The sequence below is a fragment of the Pangasianodon hypophthalmus genome, chromosome 14 (genome assembly GCF_027358585.1).
Source record: "Pangasianodon hypophthalmus isolate fPanHyp1 chromosome 14, fPanHyp1.pri, whole genome shotgun sequence".
Taxonomy (NCBI): Eukaryota; Metazoa; Chordata; class Actinopteri; order Siluriformes; family Pangasiidae; genus Pangasianodon; species Pangasianodon hypophthalmus.
In genome coordinates this window covers 12,597,019-12,616,346 of record NC_069723.1, presented here as the reverse complement: position 1 = coordinate 12,616,346, position 19,328 = coordinate 12,597,019, and the positions used below count along the sequence as shown (strand labels likewise).

The 19,328-nt window shown below is 39.2% G+C and overlaps 1 protein-coding gene across 6 annotated transcripts in view; it reads left to right on the top strand.

The window, feature by feature from the left end:
- The window catches only part of bcas3 (BCAS3 microtubule associated cell migration factor), a 202,862-nt gene that overhangs the window by 8,863 nt on the left and 174,671 nt on the right, over nucleotides 1–19,328 (top strand). For all 6 annotated transcript variants that reach the window (XM_026924234.3, XM_026924233.3, XM_026924231.3 and 3 more), the window contains exons 6-12: nucleotides 1,226–1,307; nucleotides 4,204–4,276; nucleotides 13,239–13,346; nucleotides 13,492–13,568; nucleotides 15,154–15,230; nucleotides 15,759–15,842; nucleotides 19,099–19,269. In XM_026924234.3, coding sequence (XP_026780035.1) covers nucleotides 1,226–1,307; nucleotides 4,204–4,276; nucleotides 13,239–13,346; nucleotides 13,492–13,568; nucleotides 15,154–15,230; nucleotides 15,759–15,842; nucleotides 19,099–19,269 — 672 coding nt within the window. The remainder of the gene's footprint in view (nucleotides 1–1,225; nucleotides 1,308–4,203; nucleotides 4,277–13,238; nucleotides 13,347–13,491; nucleotides 13,569–15,153; nucleotides 15,231–15,758; nucleotides 15,843–19,098; nucleotides 19,270–19,328) is intronic.

Genomic DNA, 19,328 nt, shown 5'->3' with positions numbered 1-19,328 from the left:
CTATAAAAACGATACCGTATTGGAACGAGTACATTAATATAGACCTTGCAGACAGAAATAGTGTCAGAGCTGCTGTTATAGAAAATGACCTACTGGTAATACCTTCTGACCAATCAGAATCAAGTATTCAACAGTGCTGTTGTGTCGTTGTAATAAATAGTTGTAGTTAATATTGACTGTGTTCATGAAGTGTAAATTAAAGCTCTACAAAGTTAATTTAGTTTAAGATGCACTTTCTACTTTATAGTTGCAATTATAAAGCTCATGTCATGAATTCCTAGTTCTTTGAATTTCATCAATCCACATTGATCTGAATGAAGTGGGCAAGTGTATAGGAATCAGAAGTAATTTGGCATATTGCTGTCATAAAAAATAATGTAATAGTGGTGTAGCTGTAAATGGATGACACATGGACAATGTGTAATGCAAAATGACAATTGTATTAATCTGGTACATTTTTTATTATTCCTCTGCCCTGTTTGCCTGGAAAGGATTTTCTTGTGCAGTCTTTATCCGTGGTATCATAAATTTTTTGCACTCTCAAATCACACCGTACATTTGATGCCAGTTTATCTTGGTGGCCAAATGACCTTTTTTAAAAAAAAAATAAATAAAAAATAAAAACATGACTGATCCTTCTCTCTGGGAAAGCTACTAATTGTGCACAAGAGCAATCATCCTCTGGTGGGATTGTCTGTTTAAAACACACGGATTATGTCCATTAATGTGATAATGCCCATTCTTTGTAATTCAACACACACACACACACACACACTTATTTTCAGGGCTTTCCAAGTCCACCAACCCCAGACTCCCAGCTGATCTCCCAGATACAGCCCAGGCTTTTTGTGGTTTGATTTGGTTAGGTGTGAGATGGCTAGTGTTTGGATCCTCATTGTACTCTGGCTCAATAACAAATCCCTTCATAACCACAACAAAACCAAACAAGGCATCATTTTATTTCCATGGAAAAGCTTTTTATATCAGTGGAAAGTATAGCTGGATCCATAGAAATGTATTAGTGAATACTTTTTATGATATGTACCTACTTTTTCCCCCAGAAATAAAGCCTTTGTGTTTTAGATTTTTCCAACATTAAACAAAGTACAAGTTCATTAACTCATAAGCACATAAATAATATTTATAGTCTATAACATTGCTATTCGTGTTGAGTTCTGTAAATTGATCGTGCTGTTTGTATTATCTGTGTTTTTTTTTTCTGCAGCTGACTGGAGAAGCTCAGGAGCTCTTCTCTGTGCGGCACGGTCCAGTGCGAGCTGCTCGTATCCTCCCAGCCCCTCATATCAGTGAGTATTTTTCTTTTCATATCTCAGTGTACTTTAAGGGGCTTCTGATATGCAGGAACCTTTAGCAGCTGAGAGCCCCAGACCATCTTCAACTGAACATATATTGCCTGCTTCAAATGTGGGGAAGCTTTCAGTGTTCATAGTGGTGCTCTAATTACACAAAGCAGGGGTGGACAAATAAGTAGTCTGGGTGTCTGGGATAAGCAGATTTCTTGTTTAGACTATTAGCTTTTTTTATTGGAGGACAAGTTGGCTTAACTTAAACTTTAAGCATATACAAGCTATGTTTAAACATAATGCGCTTCACAGTGGTGCGCACCTCGATGCTGTAACAGTAGCACATATTTACAAATCTAATTTTTTTCAGAAGTTTGAAGCAAATCTGACATACAAACCTCCCGCTAGCACAACACGCATTTGCCGTGAGGTCAACAGAAAAGTAAGACTGTAGCCAGATTTAATTAATATTTTTTGTGATGCAAGTATGGAACGCATCTTGTAGCTGAAATGTTGGCCAGTGATTTGCTGACATTCTGTCCAGGGTGCTAATATGATGTGCTACTTTTGTTAGAAGAGACTAATAAACTTAAATAAACTTATAAAATAAACTTGGTCATTTTCCTTAGCCTGTATTAATGCACTTAACTAGCTCTTCAAACATTATATTGTATTAGCTAGTACTTTTTAGCCTGGGCAGCACACTAGAGATTTTACTTGCCCCATGCTAATTAATTTATGATTTGTCTATCCCTACAAAGTTATATCTACATTGCGTGACCATTTACAAAATGTTTTTTTCTCAGAAGGTTCTGTGGTTTGTTTTTGTATTGACCCTTTAACTTGACTTCTAATGGCACAGTTTATGAAGTCTTCCTTCATTCTGCCTTTTGTTTTGTGATATGTTGAAATTAAAGACTACCCATTTCTCCTTAATTGCAGCATGCTTGCCAGAGCCCTGCTGTTTTCCCTTGCTAATATTAAAATCAGTCCTTTAAGATCAGCATTGGACTGCTGTCAGAAGGCTAGCTGGGATTTTACCCGTGCTGAGACAGGGGGGCTGCAGGCTTCAGAGACTTTTCTTCCTCTTTCATCACAACTCTTGTATTGGCCTCTACATGCTTTTGGTCAGTCCATTTGTTAGAGGAAGGAAATAGAACAGTCTGACAAAAGTACACACTCTATGCCTTGTTGAATTCCAGTGCACCTCATTTGGTAGGAAAATGTCTTTGTGGCAAGGATGAAAGTATCCACTTTGTTTCTTGCTTCCTTATTTCCACTCTAGTAATCAGCGTTCTTTCTAATTCTGAATCATTATATAGTATATTCACAGCTCTTTGTAAGCAACAAGGTATAATTCAGACATGAAATCTCCCAAGCGGCATTTTAATGTGACATTTATGTCTAGATTTGTGTTCCGGTCTTTTGGCAGATCCCAACAATGCACAATGGTGACTTTCAATACAAGCTGGACATGGATAAAAGCTAGCTTCAGTAATAAGAAGCAGCAGATAGCCAACACATAAGGAGAACGGTTCTCTGCAAAATAAAATGAATTGTTCTACTGGGGAAACTGATTGCAATCTGTATGCTGCAAACAGTGTTGTACTGTAATGGGCCTTAAAAAGAATAATTGTTTCAACCGGGAGCCTGGGTGGGCGGATTTGGAAAGTCCTGAAAATAGGTGTCAATTTTAATAAGTCAAGGTCTTTCCCAGAATAAAGGAGGAAGTTCTGCTTTCTCAAAAGACACAAACCACAATTCTTTAATTTATTTTCCACTGTGTTTCTAACGGTTACTATATTTTGGGCACTGTTTAACCACAGAGGCAGAAGCCAGACATTAACAGTGAGCTAAAATCTGTAATGTATTAATTCCCTTGCAGCTTGCAGGTTTTTTTTTTTTTTCTGTTTTACCTTTGCATGAAATCGTAAATCATGCAAAATCTGGCCTAGAAAATGATTTGTCTCCCGATTCAGTCGTTTCTGAATTTGAGACAAGAGTTCTCTTGCCTAAATTGTCACTTTCAAGCAGAAGGCAGCAATTAGCTTTTGTCCTTCCTAGTTCGTGTTTACATTATGACTAGATATCATGACCTGTAACGATGATAGGAAAGTTTTCTTTTTTTTCTTTTTCTTTTTTTTTTTTAAGTACTTTACAGTGTTAGGGGTCTCGGAGCAGCACATTTATACTCACACGCTATGCCACAGGGACTCTGCCTTCCTGCAGATGATTACTGTCATGGCACGGCTGAGTAAATTACAGCCTTGCAAAAGCTAACATCATCTTCAGTCTTGACATGATTGGAAGTTTCACCCCTTTATTTTAAAACAGAAAAATTAGATAAATATGGGATCTGTAAACATAAAGCAACATGCCTAAAATATGCCTACTGGCTTCTTTTTTTTAAACCCATGCTCCAATTTCTCTAAACTCCCAAAATGAAAACCAGTCAGACAAAAGCCCTCTCCTAAAGCTTTGAAGTCTATTTTTCAACAGAATCAGTGCAGAGAGACTTTTGTGTTAACACATTACACCAATTGGCGTTCCTGTTCTCAGCGCATGCTAAATGTCTTGCATGCTGGTATTTTAATTTCATTTGATTTGCATAACTCTCACTGTGAGCCCTGGCTTTATTTAGTGGCCAGTGAGGGTGAGTGAGTAGGCAGACAGGAAAGAAGTTCTTTCTTTTTTTATTTCCTTGAAAAGCCATAATTTGATTACAGTGTATCTGTTGTAATGCAATCAACACGCATCCTGTTGTGGTAGTTGCTTTTTATCATGTGTAGTGGGTGGCTCTGGCTGACTGACAAGATGCCTCACATGCACACAGCGTATGAATGTCTCTCTTTGTGCGGGTCAGCGGTTCATGTTCTCTCCTCTGTCCCTCTGGCTGCAGGTCCCCTGAACACTGACAGCTTTGCCGAGAAACGGCCCCTCCTCGGTGTTTGCAAGAGCGCAGGCTCCTCGGGGTGAGTGCTAAACAATGACATCACTTCCTCGCTGTGCTCACATGCTGCTGATGAATTTTATTATGGACCTGTTCTACTCACATGCACACACATGACAAAGCCTTGAATCCCTTTTAGATCTAATAAACTGAAAATAAAATTGCTGTTCATTGCAATGGAAACTATTTAAAATCAAGCTTGATGGATAAAGCTCTGCTTAGGCCATGTAGTCATTAATTTGTAATTCTTACATGATTAGTTCATGGTCTGATATGCATCTGCTGTATAGCTTGTGAAACCTGAGTGGAGACGCTTTAAACTCGTGCAACACGAAGTTAACTGCATGTGTTAATGGAATGTTCCGTTGTTGTCCGGTTTATGACATTTTCCCCCTTTTAACATGCAGAAGGAGCCCAAGTGATAGCCTTCCTTCTGTGTGACATTTAGACGTTATGAGGCCCAAATCTCAAGCATGTTCGAAGACCTGTAATTTTGTGTACGTAACAAGCTGCATCAAAGGTCTCTTCACTGTGCTGATGGCCCAATGAAGCCATCTGTAGAGACACAAAAAAAAACTTTAGTGACTGATTGACCAGCTGGCTCCAGAGGGCCTGGACCAGAGGCCAGCTTACTGCTGCAACCCGTGGCAGTGTCTACCACCTTTGTCACACAGTCATCTTCATTGTGACAGATCTTAACTTAATATTTCCTCCTCTGGAAATAGACTCTGTCTTCAGCCTGCTTTGATGGGGACCCCCACAGTGTTTCCATGACCTCAGTGCTGTACAGGCGTACTCTCACTCACTCTTTGTTTTCTTCTGAGGGTTTGGGTTTGACCCCCACTGACGGTTAGGCTAACGATGAAAACCTGACTCTTCTTGAAAACCGTAACTCACACCCTACAGCTGAGTTGCATGGCCACTGCTACATTACACTGCAAATGTTTGGTAAATAGTTCTACTTCCAACAATTTTTCTTATTCTTTGTAATTATTGTTTTGTATTATTTCCTTAAAGAATTCCTGGTCCGCATCGCCTCACTTCAAAGGAAATAGTTTATAAACCAAAGTCTTCACAATTTTTAGTGTATCATCATCTTGAAATAACAGCTTTTGTCAACCACGAGAGTGCATTCTGTCTTGACACTTAAATGGAAAGCACATTGGAGAGTTGGCTGAAATAGCGTTGCTGGTTTAGAAGTTGGTTCAGACAGCTTTAGGCTTAGATTACAAGATTTGCAAATTAAAGGAAAACCAGAAAAGGGAAAAAGCATGTGTGCTGAATCCTTCGTGGCCGAATTCCAGCCAGGCACACTCAACATAACTTTATCAATGGAAAGGATTATGCCTTAAGCCCAAACACTGCATGGCTCTAGTGATTTTCCTGACAGCAAAATACATACGCTACACTTCATGCTGTGCAACCATGCCAGCAGAGCCTGCAAATTAGCATGGAATGCTCGTACTAGTCAGTTACTGGTAGACCCCTGCTTGAATCTGGAAGGGATTTGAGTGTCCAGCATCATTATAGGTACAGGTTTCTTATTTTTAAGGTGTTTGCATATTTAAGAGCCTACTCCCATGTCATAAACATGTATGAAATAGGGGTTTTAATTGTTTGTGGTGTTGCTATTTTTTATTTTTTTTTTTTTTGGGAGGTTAAAAGTTCAGCATTTAGAAAGCCTGCTTTGTTCTTTGACATGTGGAGAAATTAAGTTGTTGGGCAGGCAGAAAACAGTACCCTCCCAACTGCTCCTTTCCCCTCGACTTACCACATCTCTTCAGAGAGGATGTGGGCATGGTTTCCACTAATGCAGTCCTCCGTCATTGCGGATATTAGAGCTGGGTCTGTTTCAGAGTTTGGGGCATGTGGAGGCTCAGCTTCTGGTCCTCTCCTCTCCTCTCCGGCCTCAGGTCCTGATTTTTTGGAATCCTCTCTGGCTCTGGGACACTGGCAGGCCTCCAGCACTTCACTCACTATCTGCCTTCTGAGAACTGCACTGAGCCAGATGCTCAACTCAACAACTCCTCCTATTCAAATATCCCACAACATGTGGGGAGCCACACAAAGCACAATGTTATCATAGGGATCAGAAGTGTTTTAGGATGGCTCTAATTGTCCTTACCCAGTGTGACATGCATTGGGTAAGAACAATTAGGCATGTAGGCATTAGGCATGTAAAATCCTAAAATGCTGGCACCTAATGCTTGGTTATTAATTATACAGTAGGAATGGAGAAAATCTATTTTGCTCTGAACATCTATTTTTAAAGAGACTTAGTGAAAACCTGTTGTAATGTTAAGCTGTACTTTTCATTCTAAACCTTAGATGTGAGATATCCTTTCTAATGTGTATTAAATGATAAATCTCTTGAGTGTTTGAGAGACAAGGATTTAAGAGGATTGTGGCAGCGATGCTTTTAAACTACTTGAGCTGAATTACGCTCTCACACCCAGAACTGTGGGTCAGACTGACCAGCTACTGACACTGTTTTAATCATCTTCATGTTAGGTTCACTTTGTCTTTAATTGCAAGAACAGTGAGAATTAGGGGCATTGATACCTTCTTGTGGTGAGGACTTGCAAGTCACAACGTGACATATGATACAGTATGGCAACAAATAATGTTGCAATACAGCCATTATTCCTTTCTTCTTTACACCTTGAGCACATGTCGGACCGCATGTGTGCCATAGGGAGATATCCACTTAGCAGCTTGTAACTACGGTTGGAGTTACAGGTAACCTGTCCTCTAAATCTAGCATTTTTCTCTTATCTTTTCTGCCTTGGTTAGTGTATATTTTATACATTTGTTGAGCTTTTCTTTTGAAACACTGTGGAATTCTGTGGTGTCTGATAGCTTCGTATTACCCATCACTCGCTGGTTAGGAATGGAGAGATAGAATGCCACTTATATATTTAATTATGGTTCTGTTAATACGGGATAACCACCAAAGTTTTTTATCTTCCGGATCTGCTCTGAAGTCAACGAGAAGCTTTTGTCAACCATGAGAGTGCATTCCAGGGAGAGATGGCATTATGACAGAGGTATTCATTGCATATACAAGATGCCAAATGAAAACAGGTATCGCTGATGATTTCAGGAAGAAGGTGGGAGAATTTAATGATGATATGCAGTCCCCTCCGAAAGTATTGGAATAGCAAGTCCAATTCTATTGTTTTTGTGATCCACTGAAGACATTTGGGTTTGAGATCAAAAGATGAGTATGGGATGATAGATCAGAATTTCAGCTTTCATGTCCTGATATTTATATCTAGATGTGTTAAGCAGCTTAAAACAAGGCATCTTTTGTTTGAACCCACCCTTTTTTTTAAGTGATCAAAAATATTGGAACACGTGATTAAAAAAAAAAAAAAAAAAAAACCACAGTCAGTGATATCACCAACAGCCTCCATAGGGCAGGGGTGAAGGTATCACAATCCACACTGTTAACCCCACACACAGTTACCCACACACTGTTAACCACACACAGTTAACCACACAATGTTAACCACACACTGTTACCCGTATACTGTTATGCACATACTATTCATGTTAATGATTCAGTTTGAAAAGAGTGATGTGGTACTTCAACTGCTCTATCTCACTCTCACTCTTCTCTTTGTTCTACTTACATTTTACTTTCTACTGAGTGCACTTTTGGTCATTTGTGGTTTTAAAGTAATTTGAGATATGGGCCACTGTTATGACTCATTGATAGATATGGCATGCACAGTCCTTTCTTTTAGAATTAAGCAGAAGATAAGCACATTTCTTTCCCATGAGAGATTCTGCACAGGAAAAAAATTTGGAATGTACAGACCAGGTGCACAGGACCTGACAGATCAGCATCGTATAGTGGACTGCGCATAATTCAAGGTCTCTAAGGATAGGAAAGTGCAAGCCTTTGAAGTGTACCTTTCTTCTTTATTACACTTGTTTAAAAGTCTTTTCCATCAAAATGTTGTTTCTTATCTTTCCTATTAATAGCTGAAGAGGTTACACAGTAAAAATGGTCTCAATGCAGATTTGACCATTTTAAACTCTGTCTTTTTTAGAGATCCTCTCCATGTTATTTTTAGATTATCACAAGATATGTGGAGGCGTTAAATCAGGATTAGCTTTGTTGTACTATATTTAATGTCTTTTTATGTGATTTATCTGTCTGACCTCTAAAGTGAAGATGAAATGAGAGCTCTCTTTCTCTTCTGTAATTACATTTTGCTTCTCAGGAAAATCATGGGGTCATCACACTTATGAAGAATATTTATTCTCCTAACTCTGCTGATGTGATAATTAGGTGATAGATGCAAGTGGATGTTAAGTAATTAAAGATTGTAAACACCAGCCTAGAATTACATGGTGCTTTGGCGACAGAACGCTGACACTACTGTGTTACCAATATGCATGTGAATGCATGGAAGACCCCAGAGAAAGTAGAGGAAATGTATTTCGGGAAGACACGGAGCTGTGGTTGAACTTTTTACCCTAATTACTTTCCCGCTAATGTCCCCAGCGTGCCGATATCAAAGGTCTCCCTCAGGCCTCGAGAATCTTGTGATGTGGCCAGCGTTTGTTGTGTACTGAAGCTCAGCTCAAGAGAGACAGGAGGATTTAAAGCACATTGAAAAGTGTGACAGAATATTTTTCCTTTTTTGAAAATGCCTTAGTTACCACCCACCTGACTTGTTGCTTACAGCTTATTGCTGAAATTGTTTTCATCTGTGATGTACATAGTGTTATTTGAAAGTAAATTTGTACTAGAGTGAGGTAGACCTGAAGGACCTATCATGGGCAAATATCTGTACAAACAAAAGAGGATATTCCCAAATTTTAAAATCATAACTACATTTAAAAATTGTTTTATATCAATTTGAAAAGAATTAATCTATGATTTCGTGCAAGTTATTATTTTCAGTATGATGATTATGATTTGGTGTATGGCTCTGGTTTGTTTGGTTTGTTTTGCATTTTCAGACCATGTAGGCCTAGCTGTTCGTTCTTCATTAGGAATCTAGACTGTGTTTTAAGAATTTCTCTGGCAGCTAGATTTATTTGCTGGAAAACCTTAATTTCCTGGCTTCTGTGTTTTATGGACCATTTCACTCAGGTTAATAAAGTTATGGATTAAAAGCTCTCTCTGAAACATGACTGGTTCAAGATCTGTGTGCACATCCAGTGTAAATTAGAATAACAGATGAGGAGTTTATGACCAAATAATGAAATGGTCAGCATCTTCCATAATGACCATTGTCAACCAACGTGTTGCTAAAATTAAGGCGAAACCACGGCTGTGAAATCGGTACTGTTGAGCAGTGATATTTCCCATCTGGTACTGTTGCAGTGCTGGACAAGAAAAGTTCAGAATACATTTTATGAGCTTCCTAATGTGACGTGAAATGGATTTTGCAGGACTGCTCTGTGGTCATTTTGTAGAATTGTACTGTATGATTAACTAAGTGATGGGATGGTGTAAAGGCTGCATGATGTGGATGAAATAGCATATTGTGATTATTTTGCTGTACAGTATGATCATGATATGCCTTAATACGTATTTTGCTGCAAATTGGTGATCCCATGATGTGGCAATTATAAAGGATGGCTTGCATTAATTTAAATCTTATTTATTTATTTATTTGTTTATTTATTTAGACCTCATCACTGGCACATTTTATCAGCCATTAAGACCTGACACGAAACATGTAAGAGGTCAGAATGCTCAAAGGACACAGTGGTTCGGTAGAAGCATTTAGGCATATTGCAGTTCTCTGTAATATTAAATATTGCAATGGCTCATATCGCAATAACGATTCACAAACAATATATTGTGTAGCCTATAAACGTATCTTATAAACATTGTAATATTTAGCCACTCCTAATGGGGAACAGAAAATTCAACGAGCCTGTCCTGTTTGTTATTTCCATAACCTAGTCCATGCTTGAAGCATTTTTTCACACTTGGCTGCTGTCTAATTTTGGGAATTGCTGGTTGAAAAGAGAAAATAGAAGGCAAAAATTGTTCCATGCATGGAAAAAGGGCAGGTCTCGGTTTAATCATGTTTTTTTTAACGTGCCCTTTGTTGAAGAAAACGTCTGTTTGACATTGATAAAATGGGATCACAAAAATCGTAGACAAGGGCATTATATTGGTGCTCAATATCACCTACATGTGTGCAGAACTGAAGCTCTGATATAATTTTATAAAGGTAATTGAAATTTACGGTCACTCTTGAATCGAGCTCTAGATTTTCAGTGAGAGGAAATTGTATTATAGATGACAGTGCATTGCTTCCATTAGAAGCAGGCCATTAGTTCTCATCCAAAAAGGTAATTGAAGTGACCAATATGATGATTTTTTTTTTCATGGCTATCACTGTCCCATTAATCAATCTGGAAGCATATCATTTGTGTCAAATTGGCTCCAAAAAGCTTTAAATTGGATTGATCTGGTCTAGATAATGCTGAAATCAATGAATAGTGGCTATAAGACAAGTTTGAGAAGTTAAATGCCACTATTAATCTCAGGATCTGAATCCAGAGTGTTTTCTGCTGTAATAATAATGGCTCCTTGTCTCATTTCTATCCTAGTGATTAAACGTCGCAAGCCTAAAAAGAGCATCAAAGCAACATAAGAATAAAGAGCAGTAACTTTTCCAGATGCTGTCTTACATTTAACACACTCTGAAGCTGTTGCTGAAACGTGTTCACTCGCTTCGCTATTATTATTTGCTCATTTAGTTGCTATAAAGAGAGTAAAACACTGACACGCATTCACACAAACACATGCAGCTTGGTTTCTGTCTCTTTTATTGGCCAGGCGATGCTGTGAGGGCTCCTCGAGTGCCAGGGCTTTAGCAGATTGTTCCGGCTGTGGCCTGTGAATCCATCTGTGCTGGAGCTGGCTGCCGGGCATGGCAGCGTGCGGCCTCGTTCGTGTCTGTGGTTGCTGCCACAGCTCTCAGAATTGTGGCGTTTACACGCATGCTATAATCCAGTCCTGGCTGCGCTTGTAGTGTAAGTGTAGAAAGCAGAATATATTGAGTTCAGCATGAAATCAGGGCTGCTGTAGCCTTGCCATTTTTCCTTAAAAAGGACTGGATGTAGTGCCAGACCACAGTAGACTGTTCAAGAAATGCAACAAAAGTCTAAGAGGTACCATCAGTGTCTCAGCCTGTAGGGTGACCCAAGGTCTGCCATTCACTGCTGTGTTATTGTGTGACGGCCAGCACACATAGCAAACCGGAACATTACTCACCCGCAGTCTCACAATGATGTGGACAAGTGGGTCAAACACATCTATTTTGGGCAGAAACAAAATGTGCCGTTTGTGTCTCATCACAGCTCCACTCACAGCTCCTTTTCTGTTGGTTGGCACATTTAAGAAATTTCTGGTTTTCCATCACAGAGCTATGAAGCACAGTGTGTTCAAGCGTCTCATCGTTTTTCATTTACTCTTTTCTTCTTTCATATTTGACAGTTTGTGGCTGCTTTATGATGCGCTAATATGTGCATATTTTGAAGCACGCCAATGCTACAGCCACACTGTGTCATCTACACGTTACATCTGGACAGTTTCTTCTGAGAAGGACTTTTGGGGGATTTGTCCCCTTCAGCTCCCCAATTTGGTCACCTGCCAGTTTCCAGCCATCAGCATGCTCTTCCCTATCATACCACAGCTACCAACCGGTTGTTTACAATGGTCAGGATAAGCAACAAACATGACTGTGACAAGATACCTTTTAATGCCTTGTCATTAATGTCGACTATAAATAAGACAGTTTGAAGTGGTTATGTTTTGTTTTGTACTGGCACTTCACACGTCTTGGACTCAAGGAGAATAAATACATACTCGTCTATCCAAACTTTTTTTAAAAAAAAAAGCTATGTCAAATCAAACAAGAAATGAAAAATTTATGAAAGTCTGTGGAAACTCTTATCCCTATAGCTGCTCTCTGTTCTGATGAGATGCCTTCAGCTAAGTAATTTACCTAAACCTGTTATTGGCTTCAATAAGCCGAAACACAGGAAGCCACAATGGTTCTTGTTTTGAAAACTGATGTCACTGAATGATGGCCATTGTTTATCATCTCTGCTGCTGCATTTTTTTTCCCAAGTATTTGCTTCAGTCAACTTAAATACTTTGCTGGGTCTTGAAAATACTGAGCCCTGGTCTAGGGCTAGGCCATTTTTATTATATTACAACCTTTGAGACTGACTTCTTAATAGTATTCTTGCTCTTCTTTAGGGACCAGGGCTATGATGAGACACCACCCATGGATATCACATGTAATTGCCAAATCGTATGTCTGTGTCGAACCTTATCTATGATTCATAATCAAATCACTTTTAGCAAGGAGGCAGACATACAGTTCAATTAAGTGACAGACATATCAAAATCATTAGTGGTTGCATTCTGAGCCAATTATTTTGTCAGTGAATCACTAGTTATTGATTTTCTTTATTTACAGAGACAATCAGATCAGTCAAGCTGCATCCTCATTTCTCCGTTCTGCATTCCATCGTGACCTTTTCTCACTCGGCTTGATCTGTGTACTCTGATGCGGTCGCGTTGTAAGGCAGAGATGATTTGTACAGAGCAGAATTATCATTACAAAGAGAACATTTTGCTTTATCAGAAACATCCCACCAAGCTGAAGTCTTGACACAGCAGTCCAGGCAGTGCCAGCAAAGTTGGTGAACTTTTAATGAGGATTAATGTCTGAGGTCCTCTCTGCCAGCAGCCACTTTTCCTTCCCCCAGACTTGTGCTGATGTGTTACTTGACAAAGCATTTAATGTCAGATTTTGGTAAGGAAATGGCTGCAACACTTTTGAGCAGAATACTGATGCAATTAAATTGAGAAACGGCTTCTCTATGGGATTGTTTAGCTTTCAATGTGTTTCAGATGCATTCCAGTGAAGACTGATGTATTTGTGATTTGTGCTTTGTTAATAATTACTGCCATGTGTGTATGTTTCTTACAGGACCAGCCCTCCATACTGCTGCGTAGACCTGTATTCTCTAAGGACGGGAGAGATGGTCAAGTCAATTCAGTTTAAAACCCCTATTTATGATCTACACTGCAACAAAAGGTATCCTGTTAGTACAATTGATGGCTTGCAATTTCTTTTTTTACTTCTGTGTTAATTTCAGAATTGTTTGCAATATACAGATCAGGATCTATTCCAGTTATCTGTATGTACTGTTAATAGATTCACTCTGTATCTTTAATTACAGAATTCTTGTCGTTAGTCTTCAAGAAAAGATTGCCGCCTTTGACAGCTGCACTTTTACGAAAAAATTCTTTGTCACTAGTAAGTAAACTTTGTTTTCAATGGACGTTTTGTTTGCACTTCATCTGATTCTTCCACCTTAAACTCCAGTGAAGGAGCTCCAGTTTTGATTAATCCCCCACACACAATGACATCATTAAAAAGCACTCGCCTTTTCTTTTGCTGTGTGAACCTGCACAATCTCATCTCCATGCGTGCAATCGGAGCACTGGAGACATTTTACCTTGTCACTCTGCACAGCTATACGATATCAAAGACCTGTCCCAGACTCCGTACTCGACAGGCTGATAATCACTCACCCTGGCCATTACACGAAAACACTTGTATACTCTCTTAAGTCTGTCCTTTCCCAGCACCTAACACTCTTTGGCTTCTACAGTAAGGGCCATTGTGTCCTCTGAAGTCCATATCACAATCCGAAACCAGGCCTTCTATCCCCACTTAAGCAATCGTCTGTTGTAAATTGCCATTAGCGTAGTTTTAATGGCTCTGATTGTCTGTCTGCTTTCCCAGTCCACGTCTGTGCCACAGGAAATGACCGCGGTCAATAACCCCTTACATCGTTAATCTCTCTTCTAAAGCTTCTTCATCATAAAAAAAAAAAAAAAAAAATCAAGACTAGACATGTTTGTTTTTGAAAGCGATTATGAGAAGTCATAAACCAGGACGATATTCTCCATCACACTGTCAGCTCTTTCTCCATTTGAAACGGAAGCCCAGCTCCGTAGTATACGACCGCTTAGTTCAGTATGCGTCCGTGTCTTGCTAGAGATAGATGTGAGGTCTGAGAACAATAGTGAAAATAGTTCGGTTCCTGCACACAGGGTATGTTAAACACATGTTATCTTGTAACGTTGGCTCCCTCTGTCTTAGAGAAGCACAAAAAGCTTTGCATCACTCTCTGCTTGTGGCTTACCTCAAGTTCAGTTCATCACAGCTTTAGATCTGGGCTCCATGCACCAAATTATTGTCTCCATACTTTTTTATCTGCACTCTTGAGGACTAAATTAGTGTCAGCACACTTCTGGCATCTCAGAGGGATGTGCATTCAAAAAAGGAGCCTATTCACATGAATGTTTGCTGCTTATCAGTTTTTTCTCTTTTGTAGTATTTATTAGTAAAAACATTATGTCACATTATATCACTTATTATACTAGATTAGATTAGATTAGATTAATGGGGTGTGTATATATGCACGCGTTTTTGGCCAGGCTGCATGGTGCCAGTGTTTTTTATATGGCTCTCAAGAGTCAAACTGTCTGGTGGTTAATAAGCTTAGGAGCCATCTTGCAGTCACTAAATGCCATAGCCCTCAATTTCAGTTTACACAAATTGGACCCTGTATCCTCAAGTGTGAAGATCATACCTAATAAATACTGCGCAGATAAATGCGTTCCAGGCTATCACCTATTTCAGCGTAGCAATTGTAAACAATAGCTTCCTTGAATTCTTTTGAGAAATACAGTATATAAGCTCTTTTCCACCTCAGGTAAATGACAAACACTGTCATTGCTGAAATATTTTCTACTGTAAGACTGTAACTGTTGTTTGATTCTACTGTTGCAGTGCTAGTTAAATTGTGTAATGTTCACGTTCTGCGTTGCAGGCTGCTATCCTTGTCCTGGTCCCAATCTCAACCCAATAGCATTAGGAAGCCGGTGGCTGGCCTACGCTGAGAACAAGGTAGAAATCATAAACACTGTGTTTTTCTCTCATTCAGAATTTTCAGTGTGTTGTGTGGACACTCTTAAAAGCCTCAAATTGTTATGAGAAGAGTATACTAAAATAATGCATAGAAAGTCAAAGCGTCTCATTCAACTTAAACTAGACCCAATTTTATTGTGGCATGGTATTTATATAAAGTTTCTGATTTGCTGCAAGTTCATTTAATGGAGTATTGTTTGCTGTTGTTGTATGATTGAGGTCAGACATTTCTCAGTAATGAACAGATGGGCCAGTGTGCCTGGTGTAGCGTAATGACTTTTGGCCAACACTGAGTGAGTTTTGTATTCCTAAAATGTGGAATGGGACAGAAAGTCTGGAGGAGGTAAGCTGTAGAAAGGGTTAGGGGTTCAGGGATGTCCTAATGGCCCTGTCCACCCTTTCTGTATGAAGACACCGGGCAGGCCTCCATGGACTAATGATGATTGTGTGTGTGTGTGTGTGTGTGTGTGTGTGTGTGTGTGTGTGTGTGTGTGTGTGTGCGTGCAGCTGATCCGGTGTCATCAGTCCCGTGGCGGGGCATGTGGAGATAACTCCCAGTCCTACACTGCCACTGTCATCAGTGCTGCAAAAGTGAGTAGACGTTTTTAACTCTTCTATTTCAATACAAGACACACACACGTAGACATGTATGCAGCATACACACACACTGTGGGTGTAATATATTTGAAAGGACCAGACACAAATAAAAGATTTAGTTTAGCTATATGTATCTAATCCTAAGCTTAAAAATAATAATAAGTGCTTCAATCTTGACTTAAAGACTAACTCTAAGCTGAACTGTAATCCAGTCTGTAATTGTAACTATGGGCCTTATCTAAACTTTAACCATAAAGAGTCAGTGTATAGTTTATAGTTATGAAAGTTACTAGTAAAGTTTCTGGTAAAATTCTAGTAATAGTCATAAAATATTTTATTACAGTACTGTCAGTGTTGCTATATAAATATCACTAGTTGTTCCAGTAACTGATAAATCTAATTTCCAGGAGGACGTCTTGGCTTGCCCAGCACTTCCTTTCATTCTTTTTCTTTTGAGTTATAACACTATTCCTCTTTGGACTTCTATTGTGAATAGGCATACGTATTCTTGTAAAAATGTATTCTTTATTTTATCTGGATACTATATTTGGTTTAGTGATGAAATGTGTTTTCAAAACATGACAAAGGTTTACTTTTTTTGTACTTACAGAGACTTTTTGTAATGTGAATCATTATTTTCAATGATAATTTCTCATTTGTGTCTCATTCTTCATTTGATTTTTTTTTCTGTTAACACCTTATAAGAGAGATATAGGAGTGGAGTGATATATTTTTTGTAAAAAAGAACAGCATTTAGCCACCCAAAAGACATTTGCGTCTGTCGTATTTTGGGTTTTATAATGCCTGTATGTTCAAGACTTAAACTTGTACTTTTATCTCACCTAATATGAACGTATTTTCACTATTTTGTTTATAGTCTTGCTAACAGTATCTATGAAACCATCCCATAAAGATATTTCAGCAAGAATATTTGTCCATATTACAAGACATTAGTCAGTTTACCGTAGGACTTACACTAATTCCGATATAATCCTTCTCTGACACACTCCCCAATGCATCTGGTTTTAGGCTCCTCTCCCCAGCAGGTTAATTGATTTATTAAGCCCACATCTGTATTCCCAGGCCGGCCCACTCCCCTCCCTAACGAGCTCTAACGGCTTACGTGAGAGAAGCACCATTAGCCCTAATGGTAGCATACATCAAAAGGAGCGCCCTAAAGGTTAGCAGGGAGGAAAACATGGTTAAAAAAGGCCTGATGCGTAGACGGGGCCGTCTGCAGATGGAGCCTTGATTTATAACCGCCTTCTCTGCTCTGACACGCCGTCCCTGCGCTGAGTGGCTCTGAGTGCGGCTGTCGAGGGGCCAGGGGGCTATCTCCCATCAGTCCTGTAACTCAATCACAATGCCAGGAGGGGGGCTGTGCCACGCTTTGGAAGGGGGGGCAATGGGGACTTTGGGAAAATTGAATTCTGACGGAGCACAGACTGTGTAAATGAGAGGGATGGGACTTCGAGAGCAAGGCTGTCACGCCAGCCACAGGACAGTGTTTGAGGTGACTCGGGTAGTGGCTCCAATGTTTGGTGTCTGTGTAAAGCTGAGTAGTCATGTACTTGTGGTAAATGGATAGCACGGCTTAAGTGGAGTCTCTTGCTAGTTTCTCACTTGATGTAGTACTGAGCTGCTTGCTCTGTGTGTGTGTCTGTGTGCGTGTGTGTGTGTGTGTTTGTGTGCTGTCTAGGCCCCTGAAGAGCTTAATCAAGCATTCAGGCCGAGCAGCAACGTCAATACCTCGTGGCGCCTGTGTTTGTTGGGCCCTCTGGATAGTGCTCTGACAAGCCCACTAACAGACTGTGTGTAAATTGCCTTGGCCCATCAATTATTAAGAGAAGCGTTTGCCGCCTAATTGATCAACGCTAATGTGTTTTCTAATCACTGCAGTTGGAGTTTTTAGTGCTAATCCAAACAGTCAGCATTGATCAAGGCGCTGGTCAGCGGGGGTAGGTGGTGGCAGATCCTATTCCTGACTCCTGCTGTCCCAGCACTTTCTTATCTCTCTGTTACTCAGATCGCTAAGCTAATACACTCGAACAGTTCATTCGCACGCCATGTGTCTGGATGATACCTAATGAATAACATATTTATCTTGCTGGAATTTGCACAGCCATAACCACAAATGTCCGGAAATATTGTGAGCTCAGAGAAGAGTTGGAGATGGAGATCTTCTAGAACTGTAATTAGTAATTTGTTGAATTATCTGCTGAGGAATCGGTGTTGGAAAATTTTAATTGCATGAAGTCATATCAAATAGACTTATCAATGTGGTCTCTCTTTTTATAATCTAAAATCTATAAATGTACTTAAAAACTGGTGGTAGCTATTCAGGACACTGCATTTTACCTTTAAATTATTTTATTTTTAATTAAATGATTTACACAGAATTACTACAGCATAGTCCACTGTCATTTGAAAGATGTTTGTGACCATTTCAGCATTAGGGTTGTATGATGCTTCTTGGTGGACGTAAGCTGCTCCTGGGCAAAAATGAAAGCAAGATGTGAATGCAGACTGTCTTGAGGTCCAAGGAAAACTCTGTGTATGTTTGACATAAAAGAAAATTACTATTGTGTGAAATTAGTGAGTAATTGAAGGATTACACTCAAATTTTAATTACTTAAGTAGTTAATCTTTAAATTCATTTTAATATTAATTCACCCAAAATTTTACATTACCACAGAGAGAACAAATAATAGTTGCACTTACACACTTATAAATTATACCAGTTTGTATAGAAAAGGTTTACTTTCTTAAGGCAATTTTTCATGGTTAAAAAAAAGAACAACATTTCCTCCTTGGGATTTTTTAAAATGTATTTTCCCACAGTGATGTTTCATTATTACTGATATTTATTTATATTTGCAGTAGACTAAATACGTAGTGGAAATAATATCTGAATACGTATATGACACAATTAATCAAAGTCTTTTTCTTATCAAGCTATAAGATTTATTCAGTCTAAAAGTTTAGGAAATTTGTTTTGATAAGCTTTTATTGACTTTTAGTTTAATAAAAATAAGACGTGAGATCTTAAACATATGATGTACATACATTGTTTATTTGTTCTGGCCCTAGTAAAGGATGTTAAAAAGATGATAAGCCAGCAAACCATGAATCTATGGCTTATGAGCAGGAAATGAATTGAATTGAATGAATTGTAGTTCATCTGCATTTGTGTCTTCAGTGTGGGAAAACTTCACTGAGTGTTTTTGCCTTTATCCTTTTCTTTCCTTAGACACTAAAGACAGGGCTGACTATGGTGGGTAAAGTAGTCACCCAGCTTACAGGCACACTGCCCTCTGGAGCACCTGATGAAGAGAGCGCGGCCCACAGCAGCACCCGCCGCAGCCCTCACCAACCCGGTGTGGTTACTGTCATAGACACACACACTGTGGGAGAGGGACAGGTACAGACACACACACACACACACACACACACACACACACACACATGCAATACAGTGTG